Source organism: Fusarium sambucinum, chromosome I (assembly GCF_050947815.1).
Source record: "Fusarium sambucinum isolate potato_lamoka chromosome I, whole genome shotgun sequence".
In the NCBI taxonomy this organism is placed as follows: domain Eukaryota; kingdom Fungi; phylum Ascomycota; class Sordariomycetes; order Hypocreales; family Nectriaceae; genus Fusarium; species Fusarium sambucinum.
The window spans coordinates 6680269-6694848 of NC_139294.1; the positions used below are offsets into that span (position 1 = coordinate 6680269).

The 14580-nt window shown below is 28.6% G+C and overlaps 2 protein-coding genes across 2 annotated transcripts; one reads left to right on the forward strand and one right to left on the reverse strand.

Moving 5' to 3' along the window:
• Positions 1-258: 258 nt before the first annotated feature.
• On the reverse strand, positions 259-1792 carry FSST1_004850 (uncharacterized protein; the record flags this gene model as incomplete). Its single annotated transcript, XM_083231066.1, has 5 exons — positions 259-622; positions 674-1057; positions 1105-1421; positions 1468-1489; positions 1536-1792. 5 exons carry the CDS (start codon positions 1790-1792, stop codon positions 259-261), a joined length of 1344 nt encoding a protein of 447 aa, XP_083088280.1.
• A 2536-nt stretch (positions 1793-4328) lies between these two features.
• Positions 4329-5513, forward strand: FSST1_004851 (Intradiol ring-cleavage dioxygenase; the record flags this gene model as incomplete). Its single annotated transcript, XM_083231068.1, has 2 exons — positions 4329-4701; positions 4753-5513. 2 exons carry the CDS (start codon positions 4329-4331, stop codon positions 5511-5513), a joined length of 1134 nt encoding a protein of 377 aa, XP_083088281.1.
• Positions 5514-14580: the final 9067 nt, after the last annotated feature.

Here is a 14580-nt window from a genome sequence, read left to right on the forward strand (position 1 = left end):
AAACGATGTCGTTTTGATTCTCAGACCAACTACCGTACGATATCAACAAACTGGACCCTGCAGGTTCTTTCTCAACATCAATTACTAAGCGTAGAGTGATGTCGGAAGCCTCTTTGGGCAAAATGTCTTAGTTTTTTGTTATCTGATACTTGAGGTCGAGATCCTCGAATGAAACTAACATCTAGACAAATTATGGGTAGTATTGATAGAAACAATGAATCACGTCTATAACGACATACTAAGCTAGATGCTGGATCCCTACTGACTGATATTGAGCTCACCAACAAGGGCTACGACAGAAGCGAAACCCGCATCAGTCGTGGGCCGAACCAAGAGCATTCCACTTCCTCGATCCCACTCGGCGATATGCGCATTCTCCTCGGTAGCCTTGTCAGGATCACCCTCTGGAGTAGCAGGTATACCAAATACACGCACAGAGCCTCCAGATTCCTTGGCTTGCTCAAACATGTCGCCGACTTGTCTAGCAAGCTTGTCGTCTCGGATACTGATCTTGAATCCGAGGTTTCTTACCACGACTAGGTAATCTGGGAAGGCAAGCCTGCGAGACTCTTCGGAAGCTGTGCTTGAAAGTTGGTATCGTCGACCAGGGCTGGGGACATTCCTATCAAGTAGTGAGTATGATATGTTTGGGTGTGAAAGTTGTCAAACCTACCAGTCACCAGCTGGAACCGCAACAGTTTGAATCTCGTCATATGAGAATTGGATATCAAGGTTCGTATCAATGTCAACAGAACCAAAAGACAAAGGCTTCTCGTTCGTGCTTCCTTTACCACTGGAGAATGACAGCCACGGGCCGTAAGTAAAGCCATCTGTGGCAGCATGGCCAAAGTCAAACTCATTGACACGCTTTCCATCTGTGACATTAATCTGTGTAGAAGAGTCACCGTCGCCAACTCCGTTCATCCAGTGCTCAATCTGAGACGTATACTGTGGAGAGATGAACTCGGGGACATATGTGATAGCATGTGGTGTTCTATCTTTCTCGAGGAGTTCCCGAGTGATTTCAGCGGATGCATGGCAAGCTGGCATGGTAATTCTAAGAGCGTTAGATGATAATCAACCTGTTGAAAGTTTGATACTTACCCATCAACAGATTGTCCGCCAATCAACGCTTGGATGATTCTGTTGAAATCTCTCGCAAGCTGACTGGCAACCGGGCCTCCAGTGCTAAGGAGGAGAGTTTTATAGTCTGCAGCCACAGCATCGACCTTGGACTTGGCAGCAGAATATGCCGGTGCGTGCGAGGGCCACCATTGGGAAAAGTCTTCTTCGCCAGTTAATCCATAACCTTCTTCCTTTTCAAACTTGTCTAGTGCACGCTCTCTTTCACGCAGAGCTTGATCAAGTGCGCTGGTTAGGGCCCGTCCTGTCATAGTTACGCGAGTCTGGTTTCCATCGCCCTGAAGTCTGTTAGAAATGCGTGTATATCTGATAAAGAATACATACGGTCTTGACTGAGAGTAGATACCTGGCTTTATGTTAGCTTAGTCTCACTCATGGATCGATTTGCTTACTCAAGCAGACATTGTGTATAGGTCTTGTGGTGAGATGGATCGAAGAATAGATCATTTGTCTGCAGAAAATTGTTGATGATGTTGTTGATGCCATAGTTTGTGTAGGCTGGATCAACATCCGGCGATGCAACGGGTGCTTTTTGAGCCTTCTTGGTAAAGAATAGGGCAGGCTTGTGCCCCGGCAGACCACCGACAGCATTTTGTACTGCCTTGCAGTACGCCAACCAAAGGTACTTGTCAACTTCAGAGATAGACATTTTAATATCAAACAGTCAGATGGTTGGGAGAAAGAAAGAAAGATGAGAAAGGTCCCTGGGAATGAGAGTAGCGGGTAAGACAGGGTCGGCTTTTAAGGAATTCTAACAAGCCATATCTCTCCTGTTGATAACCACACTTTTGCCCAGCTTCCATTATATCTGGAACAGAGACTAATGGTTCTCAGCTGTGGTAAGCCACTAGGCAATAGGTTCAAACTCTATCAGATGTGATGAGCTTGGCAGGCCTAGCGGGCCACTTGCATCGATAGATCTCTTGTCGGGGAAACTCGACTGTGAACCCGGGTCAAAGTAGCTGGGGAGTTCAAGACATGGCTTCGAGCAAAATGGTGCCAGTGACAAAATAGGTGCATCCGCACTGACTATTGATTGATCGTTGTTGCTGCTCATTCGTCAATTGTCTCTAACCGAGGTATCAACTACTGCCTGTGCCTCGTGGCGCGTCGTGCAAGGAGGGAACGGTAGGAAAGTCTCCCTTGTCTAGATCAAAATCCAATTGGCAGGTAACACTCTGAAGAAGTACACGTTGGTACATCCTTGCATTGCGTCCCTCATTTGAAAAGCCACCATTCCTAAACCCCAGTGATCTAGCCGGTTCCCCGCGCAACAGAACAGAATTCGGTGGCATCAGGGTACCAGAAAAGATGGCCACAAGAAGCATAAAGGACGAAATTAGTAGGTTAGTTTATGCAGCTTAGATCATAGCTTTTAGGCTATCTATTTTTGTAGCCTAAAGCTTAAAAGTCAACCTTTCTGTTACCCACTAGGGTAGGGTAGCTTGTGACCAGGGGTCCAAAAATGCTGCCTTGATGGATTGCTTTGAAGAATCTGCGGTCGCAAAGTGAGAATATGTTGCATTACTTCAATTAGAAACACGATGAGAAACATTGACTGACAGTCCAACCATATTCATGGCTCATTGGCTGGAGTAATAATCGTTGGCATTTCAAGATATGCCACCCGCAGCAATGGTCTTGCCGTTACTTACATTCAACATGTCCGATAAATCCCGCAGAGCCTACGCTTTGGCCATTGAATCGTGAACGGCAGAGATGCTATGGAGCTCCCACGCGAGCAAGAGTAATGAAATTGATGGCCAGGTTAGACAAGCGGACCGACGCGTTGGTTCGGTCTAAGCGCCACCGCACGTTCTCGCTCATACCGAGGGCCAAGAAGCCACCGCCCAGACAAGAATGCGGCTGAGCATTAACTCTGCTTGAGGAATGAGGTGGCAGAGAACAATCAAGATCCACTGTCTAGACCCTAGGGTAACAGAAATCTCGACAGAGGACGGAATTACTTGATCATATTATGGTTATTTGGGCTGGTCTTTTGGCCCAACTATTTTATTCAGTCTAATCCTTGATCTCGCATTATTTACCGTCCTAAAGTCAGATAACAGTTGAAGCCGCATCTGGAAACTTCTAGTGCAGTTACAACTTTGATAGGAATCCATGGGCTTGGTATGTGGCGCGCCAAACTGATGGTTTTCAGGAGACAAACTGGAGGATCCAGCACAGGCCACATGGCAAACAGAGGTCTAGTTTCATTCTTTCCCATCTGCCAATGATTGCGTATATCAAAAGCAGATAAAGGCAGACCCTTGTGAGCAGAAACGGGTTTGTACAACCATAGGTATTTCACGACAGTCCTACCCTAAACTAATGAGAATTTAGTTTGCGAAAGCATTTATTTATCTAAAGCAGGCATAATTTGTCATTCTACCACAGAATTCATGCTATTTGTCAATCCAATTGAGAAACGCGAAAACCATTGTCGATCGTATTCACCATCCCTGTCCATCACGCATAAATCCAGTTCTGGAAAATTCATGAGAAGCAGTTTCTACCATTGTCCAATCGGAGTGATTGTAATACAATAATGCTTACCTACGTAGTATGCAGTCGCAACTCTCTTTAGTTGTTATTGTTAATAAAATCCCATCTTTCTTTAGCTATAAACTCAGCCTCTTTCGGGACTCGGGATGTGGGAGCCGAACTCCCCACAAGGCTCGGTAGCTTGCGTGTGTCAACACCAAGAAAAAGCCACGGCGAACAACCAATCGTCGTCACCTTTTTGTTCTCTGACACGCACGGTTATCCTTTTGGAAGTCTTCTCATAGGACAGACAACGATGACCCCTGCGTCATGCGACATGCCATCCTCGGTAGTATTCCCCTTAGTTGCCGTCTATGCTTATGCTTCATGTTTAGCTTCTTTACTAGCATTCGACTGACTCCATTCGGAGAGATCGTCGTTTTCGATATCTTCGATGTAACGCGTCAGTCACCGCGAATGTCCATGCGCCTCACTCTGAATGCTACAATGACAGTATTGTTGAGCAAGGCCACACGGCATGTGGGATCTCATCAACAATAAGAAACGAAAGGATAACTCCTGCGACTAAAGAAACATAAAAGCAGACAACTCCCGGAAACAATCGATACCTCTCTCCATTCAAACCATCCAAACTCCTCAGAAACCACCTACAACTCCAATCCTCACAAACTACCACCAAAATGCCTTCTATCAAGAACATCCTCGCAAGCTTCGCTCTCGCAGCCAGCATTGCTTCAGCCCATCCCGGACACGATATCGCCCATGAAGCCGCAGAGCGCCGCGACTTTCTCAGCTCCGTCAAAAGATCCTCTCTCGCTCACTGCTCAACCAAGCTCAAGGCTCGTGGCGTGGCAGCCCGAAATGTCGCTCGTCGCTCAGCTCAAGTTAAAAAGGCTCGTGCTAAGCGCGCTTTGAAGAAGAGAGCCGAAGACGCCCTCAACACTTCTCACAACCAGACCGACCAAGGCTTCACTGAGTGCACTGATGCCGCTGCTCTCTTTGCCAGTATCAACTCTTGTGTCTTGACTCCCGAAGTTACCCAAGGTCCTTACTGTAAGATATACTCCAAACCATGCTTTAGACACAAATACTGACACAAGATAGACGTTGCTGGCGAGTACGTCCGAGAGAACATCATTGAAGAGCAAGACGGACTCAACATTGTCCTCGACTACCAAGTCATCGATGTCGAGACTTGCGACCCCGTTCCCAACGTTTACCTCGAGATGTGGCACTGCAACTCCACCGGCGTCTACTCTGGCATCGTTGCAAACGGTAACGGCGACAGCTCCGATGAGACAAACATCGACAACACTTGGCTTCGTGGAATCCAGAAGACCGACAGTGATGGCGTTGCTCAATTCGAGTCTATCTTCCCTGGTCATTACACCAGCCGAGCGACTCACATCCATGTTATGGTTCACACCAACGCCACTCTCCTGGCCAACCACACTCTCGGAAGCGACAACTATGCTAGCCATGTCGGGCAAGCCTTCTTTGATCAGGATCTCATCTCTCAGGTCGAAACTCTGGAGCCCTACGCTTCCAACACCCAAGAACTTACTCTCAACGCGGATGATGGTATCATGAAGGAGGAGCTCAGCACCGATGGTGTCGACCCTATCATGGAGTACACTCTCCTTGGAGACAGTGTCAGCGACGGTCTCTTTGCTTGGCTCGCTTTCGGCATCAACACTACCGTCTCCAACTCCGTTACCCCCGCTGCTTACTATTACAAGGAGGGTGGTGTTGCCAACGAAAACAGCGGTGGTGCCCCTGGTGGCGGATCGGGTGGCCCTCCTTCTGGAATGCCTTCGGGATCTCCTCCTGGATCTACTCCTTCCGCTACTGCTGATGCCGAGTAAATCGGGAAACGGGCACTAGAGTGATCTTCAGGTGGTATCTGTTGCCGTACATCGTTTTGTTAGCCGATCTACCCGGCTTTGCCGAGTTCGGCTGTGCCGTAGGACAAGGAGGGAAGATTTTGTGGGCTAATGTACAATTCTCAGTCAGGCACTGAGTCAGAGTTTGTTATTATAGAGTGGCGGGATGCGTTGAAATTTTAGAAGCATTTTGATAGTATAGATTACATTGTTATCTTGTACCAATACGTCTCTTCAAAATAGTGATACCATCCGGTCAAAAAGTCAGAACTATTCTGCAATTTTGCTCACGTCTTGACAACATTTTTCGGTCTGCCATAACTATACAGGGCTTCGTTAAAATTATTGATGGTGTAATCACACAAGGATCAAGACGATCACATGACATAGTGAGAGGTCTAGTCACGTGACTCAGTTTAATTGACTATAGCATTAGGTGAATTTATCTGCAAGTCTATACTTAACTTATTCTAAATCGCTAACTAATAAGTTAGGTTTTACTTTAGTATTTTAACTTTATATTAAACTCTTAACTATATATATAAATTTCTTCCTCTATAGACTCTAATTTAGATAGAGTTTCTTATTTAAGCTATTATAGCTAGATATATAGGAAAGCTATTACTTAAAATACTTATACTTATCTTTAATAGTCTAAATAAATATCCCTAGTTCTATTAACTATAGCTTATATTAACCTATTATATTATAAAATATAATCTCTCTTATTATAAGGGTATTCCCTCTTTTAATTTTATAATATTAATATATATTAGTATTAATAAAGATACTAGAGGCTATTATATATAGGTATATATATTAGCTTATAGGTCTTAAGCCTTTTAGTTTAAGACTTATTTTTATATTAATTAAAAGATTATTTTCCTTTTTACTATTATAGTTATAATTATTACTTATAATTTATAATATATAATAATAGCTATAGCTATAAGAAATATTAAAAGCTATTAATTTTTATTTGTATTTAATTACTTATATTAATATGCCTTATTTCTAGTAATCTCTAAGAAAAAAATTAAAAAACTAATTTTAAGGACTTAAATATTAGCTTTATAAATTTAAGCCTTAGCTTAATTAAGTAATTAATTATTATATATTCCTATATATTAATATAAATTTACTTTAATATAATCCTTTTATATTATTATAATATACCTTTAATTACTAAGAATTTTACCTTATAATTAATTTTTTATATATAATTAATAAAACAAAAGGCTTTTTAATTTAGCTTTACTTTTTAAAAGTAAATAGTAATATAGCCTTAGTTTTAATTCTAAAGAATTAAAGTATTTAATATTATTTTATAATCTAAGTATAAGCTTATATATTAATTAATAGAAATAATTAAATATTATTAGGGTTAAAGAAAAAGTTATTTATAAAGTAATTATAATTAATAATAATATCTCTGCTCTTTAAATATATAAACTAGGGGGCTATAGCCTTTAATTCCTTAGCTATATTAAGAAATTATAAATACTTATTTTAATAGGAATATTAAATATCATTATTACCTATAAGGCTTTAATAAGGCTTAATTTCTAAGAATAGTAAAATTATATAATAGGGATTTCTTATATTTAATTTTTATTTAAAGAAAAAATATTACTATTTAACTTAAAGAATATAGCTTTCTCTTATAATTTAATTACTTAAGCCTTTATCCTTTAATTAAAAAAGCTAGCTATAAAACCTAATAAGACTCTTATTATTTTAATAAGAATATATTTAATATACCTACTATATCCTAATAAGCTATAACTATTAATTTACTTCTAGGATTTTACCTTTAACTATTAAACTTATTAAACTTCCTAGTTAATAATAATATCCTTATTAAAAGAGAAAACTTTAAAACTCCTTAAAGTAATATATACTAGAATTAATATTATAATACTTTTACTTTATTATTATTATATCTAATAATATAATTCTTAAATAATTCCCTAATAAATAAAACCTAATTAATATAACCTAGGTTAATATACTTTAAAGGAAAAAATATTATTTCTCCTATATATAATTATTAATAAGTTAATTAATAATAATCTTCCTTATATAATTTAAATAAAGATCTTAAGGTTATTAAGTTTATCTTATAAGAAAAATAAGAGATAATAGGCTAAAGAATTTAATTTTATTATTTAGTAAATAAATATTATAATAATATAGTTATAAAAACTATAACTATATAGGACTATAATATTATAATATATATTTAATAGATAATTTTATAAAATATTAGCTTAAGCCTATTAGCCTTTTTATTAATATTACTTAAATAGGCTTAATTATCCTATTTAAAGTATTTACTATAATAGTATAAGGAAATTATAAAATCTTTTAAGCTATATCTTATAATATAAAGTAATTAAGCTATATTAAAGATTATATATTATTTTAACCTTAAACTTAATCCTAGAATTATTTAATAGCTTATTTAACCTAGATAATTTAATTTTTCTAGTTTAAATAAATTAAACTCTTATAAATTATAAATAATATAAGAAATAAGCTATAGATTAAGCTTTAATTAAAATATCTAGTTATTTTAAGAGTAAAGCTATATTTTTAAAATATAATAGAATAATTATCCCCCTATATATTAAGGTATTTATAAGATAATTATAATAAGTAATATAACTATAAGTAATATCTCTAAGAAAATTAAAAAAGAGAACTTATTAATCTTTAATTTAAATTACCTTAATAATTACTATAACTAAGGTTTTATTATTATATTAAGAAATAAATATATTTATATAGATATTTTTATATTTAAAGAATACCTATTAATATTTAAATATTATAAAGAAGACTATTTTATTAACTATTACCTCTTAATTCTTATTAATAAAGCCTATACCTAATTAATATTTAAAATAAATAATATTAAAAGGGAATAATTCTTAAACATACTTATTATTAAATTTATTTAAATAATTATATATTAATTTAAATAACTTAATAATAAATTATAAAATACTTTATATTTTAACTTATACTTTCTATAATTTATTTATAAGAAAATTATATTAATATAATAGGCCTAGTATAAAGTAAACCTAGTAAAATAACTAGGATATATTAATAAGACCTTTATTCTCTTTATAATCTTTTTTATAATTAATCCTAAAGTTATATATTTTTTTTTTACTTAAATAAGAATACTAAGTTAATAGATTTTATTTATAACTATAAAAACTAAAGAAAAGCTATTAAAAAAACTGCTAATTAAAATACTTTAAAGCCTAGTTTTAATTATAATTAATAGTAAGAAAATAATTCCTATAGAAATAAATAATATAATAATAAATAAAATAAGGATAATTATTAAAGAGATTCTTATTATTTTAATAAATATTATAATAGCTAATAATAAATTAATAAAAGTAAAAATTAAAATTATAATAGCTAATATAGCTATAAAAGCTCTTAAGAAGATTAAAATATAAATAACTGTATATAAAATAATTATAATAATTAATTATAGAAAAAAGACTATATTTAAAAAAAAAAGAAAATATATTTTAAAAAGATATATTTAATATTAATTAATACTATACCTAGTCTAAATAATAATACCCCTGCAGATAATAGTTATTTTATAGATAGCCTTTTTACTAGCTTTAAAGCCTCTTAAAAAGCCTATTTAAATTTTATAACTATAGAAGGCTTACTATTAAATAATACTTATAATAATATCTTCCTTATAATTAATATTATAAAGGTATATAATTATAAGACTTATAAATAAACCTTTATAATATAAAGCTTACTCTAGGAATACTTATAATCTAAGGGATATATCTTAAAGAAATAGCTATTAAATAAGAATATACTTATAAAGACTAAATAATATATTTATTATTATTAAGACTTTCTATCTTATAATAAGCTTTATTAATATATATATTAAGAATATAATTTTATTACTATAAAATAATAATAAAATAGTATAACTTTAATAAATAACTAGGTATATATTACCTTAATTAGCGCTTATATACCTATTCTATATAAAATAAATAGAAATTATATTTACTTATAATTCCTAGCTTAAGGATTTCTCTTTAAACCCTTAGTAATTATTTATATAAATATAAGGTATAATAAACCTATAGTTAATAATAATTAGCTTTAAATATTAAATTACTTAATTAAAAAAAAAAAGCTAATATATATATATAAAATTAATAATAAAGTTAATAAACCTTATAATAAATAGGCTATTTTTACCTTTTATATAAATAGAGTTTAATATAATAAAAGTAATACTAGGCCTATAAGGTTTAAATATAAAGCCTAGGTCTAAGATAAAATATCCTTATCCTTATTAACTACCTTATTAGGCAATAAATAAATAGTCCTTTATAGGGTTAATATAATAAATACTATTTACTATTTAAATTATATTATACTTAAAGACTTTTATATCTTTTTCTAAGTAATTTAATTAACTTAAAAGGTAATCTAATAAGTATAGGCTATATAAGCTATAATTATTCTAATTAATTAATTATAATTTATTTTTACTTTATAGAAAGAAATTCCTAAAGGATAACTATATATATTCTATAAATCTCTTTTTACTACTATTAATAGACTAATAGATATTAATAGCCCTTTTAATATTATAATTACTAATAATACTAAAAAGGATATTTATATCTCTTAAAAATAGAAATTAAGTAACTTAAAAGAATATAAGTATTAATAATTATATTTAATAATTAATTAAAAAGCAGTATTTATAGCCTTTACTATAGCTAATATAACTAGGTATTTAAATAGCTTTAATAAAGAACTTATTTAAAGATTATAAATAGATATATAAATAAGCCTATTAAATAACTTTATCCTTACCCTAGCCTTAAAAGCTATAGCTACTAAAGCTATTATTCCTAGGACCCTTGAGTATATAGTATTAAAGTCTATTAAGTATATAGTATTAAAGTCTATTAAATACTTTAAAACTATTGCCTTAGGCATTTTAAATACTATAATAGCAGATATTATTAAAGCTTATTATTAATAAGATAAATAGGAATAATAGCTATCTATAGCCTTTATAGATTTATTAAATAATAAGCTATAAATACTTAAGGAAAATAATAATAAAATCCCTTATTTAATAAAAAAAGTAAAAAGATATTATAGACTTCCCTATAAGGTTTAAATATAATAATAATTAAACCTTCTAGAGATTATAATTATAAATAGAATATATATTTATAATAACTTAATATTATTTATAATAAATACTATAAGATTAATTAAGGATTTTATTAATATTTAAAAAAATATTAAATTAATTAAAGTTAATAAAAGAAATAAAATAATAATACTATTAATAAAGAACTAGTATAAATATAAGGTTTCTTAATACCCTTATACTTATAGAATAAAAGATAAAGAGTTTATTAATAAAACCTTTAATAAATTATATTAATAAGGATAAATAAAATAAGTCTATTAACCTATACCCTTCTTAGCTTTTATCTTTATAGTCTAGAGAATTATAAATAAAAAATAGAAAGGATATATAATTATAAACCTCTATACCTTAAATAAAGTTATTATATTTAACTATTACTTATTATTAAGATAAGAAGATATTATAAGTACTCTTTAAGAAGTTACTTATATCTTAGCTATTAATATATTAGCTTTCTTTTATTAATTTAAAGTTAAAGTAAAATATAAGGATTACTTTATTATTACTAGTTATTATAGACTTAAATAATTAATAATAGCCTTAATAGGTTTTTATAATTTACTAGCCTATATATAATAATATATAGATTACTTACTTTATTTATATTAATCCTTTTACTATATATTTATTAATAATATTATTATTTACTTTTACTTTATTAATAAATACTTAAAATACTTAAAAGTATTATTTTTTTTATTTAAAACTAAGAATTTTACTATTTCTTTTAAAAAAAGCTAGCTAAAATACCTAAGTATATAAATCCTTAGATTTAAAGTTAATATATTAGGATTATTAATTATATTAAAAAGAGTAGCTATATTTATAGCCTTAAAGTTCTTAAAGTAGCTTATTACCTTTAAATAATATATTAGCGCTATTAATTATATATAATACTTAATTCCTTATTATATTTAACTTATTAAATTACTTTAATAATATAAAGTTACTTTCTTTACTTAAGAAAAATAGGATAATAAAGTAATTAATAATAATAAAAGCAAATATATTACCTATATTAAAATAACCTTTTATAAATTTATAGCTAAAGAATTAATATTATTTAAGGCTAAATAAAACTAAATTATATTTAATAAAAGGCTATTTTATTTTAACCTAAAGAAATATTTATTCTTATAAATTAATATTAGCTTATAATAAGGATTTAAAGCTATACTTTATTATATTAAAGATAAATATATATAAAAGGAGGAAATATATATTGTTTTTAATATTATTTTACTAATTTATTTCCTAAGTAAAATATTATTTTTAATAGAACTTTAATATAGATTAACTAAGTTAAAAATAGCCTACTTAATATAGGCTATATATTGCCTTAAGCTTTAAATTAAATTAATAAAAGGCTCTTTAATAGTTTTTATTAATTACTCTGCTATTAAGCTTATTATTAAAAAGATAATATTAAAAACCTCTAATTCTAATTAAGCTAATTAATACCTAGTTAATATATTAATTTACCTTTTAAAATGTAATTTATATATATTTTATATCCTAGGAAAGAAGGATTTTATTCTTAATATATTAAGCTATTTAAAGGTAGCCTTATTATTATAAATATTAAGACTTCTTATAAGCCTCTTTTTAAGATCCCTTAAGCACTTAAGCTCCTGCTTAAGCCCTATTATTATCTAGCCTAGCTTATAAGTCTAAAAATATATTATAAAAAGTAAAAAGAGCTTATAGCTAAAGGTAATTAACTTAATAAAGCTATAGTTATTATTATTATATTAAGTTTCTTAGAGGCATTTAGCCTTATATTTTAATTACTTTAGGCTTTTACTATTATTATTAAGTAAAACAATATTAATAATATCCTTTTTACTAAAGAAATAACTATTAAAATAGTTATAGATATTATTATAAAGGCTTTTTCTTCTAGGAATAAGAGGTATAATACTATATAAGTCCTGCGGATTAGTTAGCTATATAATGCAGCTAGTAGTAAATAGACTAGGGATTAATTAATTGCCTTAGTATTTAAATAAGTAATTATTTAAAGGTACTTAATAGGTTATAAGAGAAAGAAGCTATTATATATATAGAAGCTTCTTTTATTATCTTATTAGGAAAGTTAATTATTAAGAGATATTTAAGTTTAATATATTAAGTTTTTAATTTATATAGACTCTTTAGTTTTAAATTTATAAGAAAAACCTTAAGAAGACTTAGGCTCTATAAAGTATAAAGTTAAAAAAAAACAATTAAGCTATTTAAAAGCTATAGAGATTAATATTAATATTAATTAGCTTTATCTTAACTATATAGCCTTAGATAATTCTTTATTAAAATTATTAATAATATAATTATATAAAGATTAAAATAATTATATAATATAATAAGAGATTTAATTATATAACTTAGTTTAATTAATTATAGTATTAAGTTTTATTTTAATATTTTAACTTTATATTAAACTCTTAACTATATATATAAATTTCTTTCTTTATAGACTTTAATTTAAATAGAGTTTCCTATTACTTAAAATACTTATATTTATCTTTAATAGTTTAAATAAATACCCTTAGTTTTATTAATTATAGCTTATATTAACTTATTATATTATAGAATATAGTCTTTTTTATTATAAAAGTATCTTTTTTCTTAATTTTATAATATAATATAAAAAGCTATTACTTTTCCTATTAAATTTACTATAAGTCCCTTTAAGGGATAAGAATACTAAGGAATTATAAGACTTTATAGTTAAATATAGCTAATATTATATTATCTTTAATTAAAGATCTTTAGCCTATAGAGATATATCTTAACTTTATTATTATAAGATTATATAGATTTTAAAATAAGGCTAGGCTAATATATAATACCTTAATAATTTTACTATATATATAGTAAAATTACCTTATATATTACCTAGCTATAAGGCTATAGTTATAGGGTTAAATAGTATAGTAATATAATATTAATATTATAATTATAACTTAAATTAACTTAATATATTAAATAGATAATTAAAAGTAAAATAATTTACTTTTTTATTATTATTTTTATTTTTCTTTATTAATAGTTTTATTATATAAAGAAAAAAAATATTTACTATTATCTTATTATTTTATATAGCTTTATTTTAATATAGAGTTTTATTAAAAGCTTATTTAAAAATATAGCCTTATAGTATTATAATATTATTAAATTATTAAATATTTACTATTTAAGCTATTTTATTTCTTTATTTATATCTTTAAGACTTTTAATTATTTTATAAAAAAATAAAATAACTTAAATAGTAAATATCTAATACTTTAATAATATTATGAGGCTATAAGGCTATACTTTTAAATAAGCTTTTAATAAAACTTTATATTAAAATAAAGCTATATAAAATAATAAGATAATAGTAAATATTTTCTTTTTTTTTATATAATAAAACTATTAATAAAAAAAAGTAAAAATAATAATAAAAAAGTAAATTATTTTATTTTTAATTATTTATTTAATATATTAAATTAATTTAAATTATAATTATAATATTAATATTATATTATTATATTATTTAACCTTATAACTATAGCCTTATAGCTAGATAATATATAAAGCAATATTACTATATATATAATAAGATTATTAAGGTATTATATATTAGCCTAGCCTTATTTTAAGATTTATATAACCTTATAATAATAAAGCTAAAATATATTTTTATAGGCTAAAGACCTTTAATTAAAAATAATATAATATTAGCTATATTTAGCTATAAAGTCTTATAATTCTTTAATATTTTTATTCCTTAGAAAAACTTATAGTAAATTTAATAAAAAAGGCAAT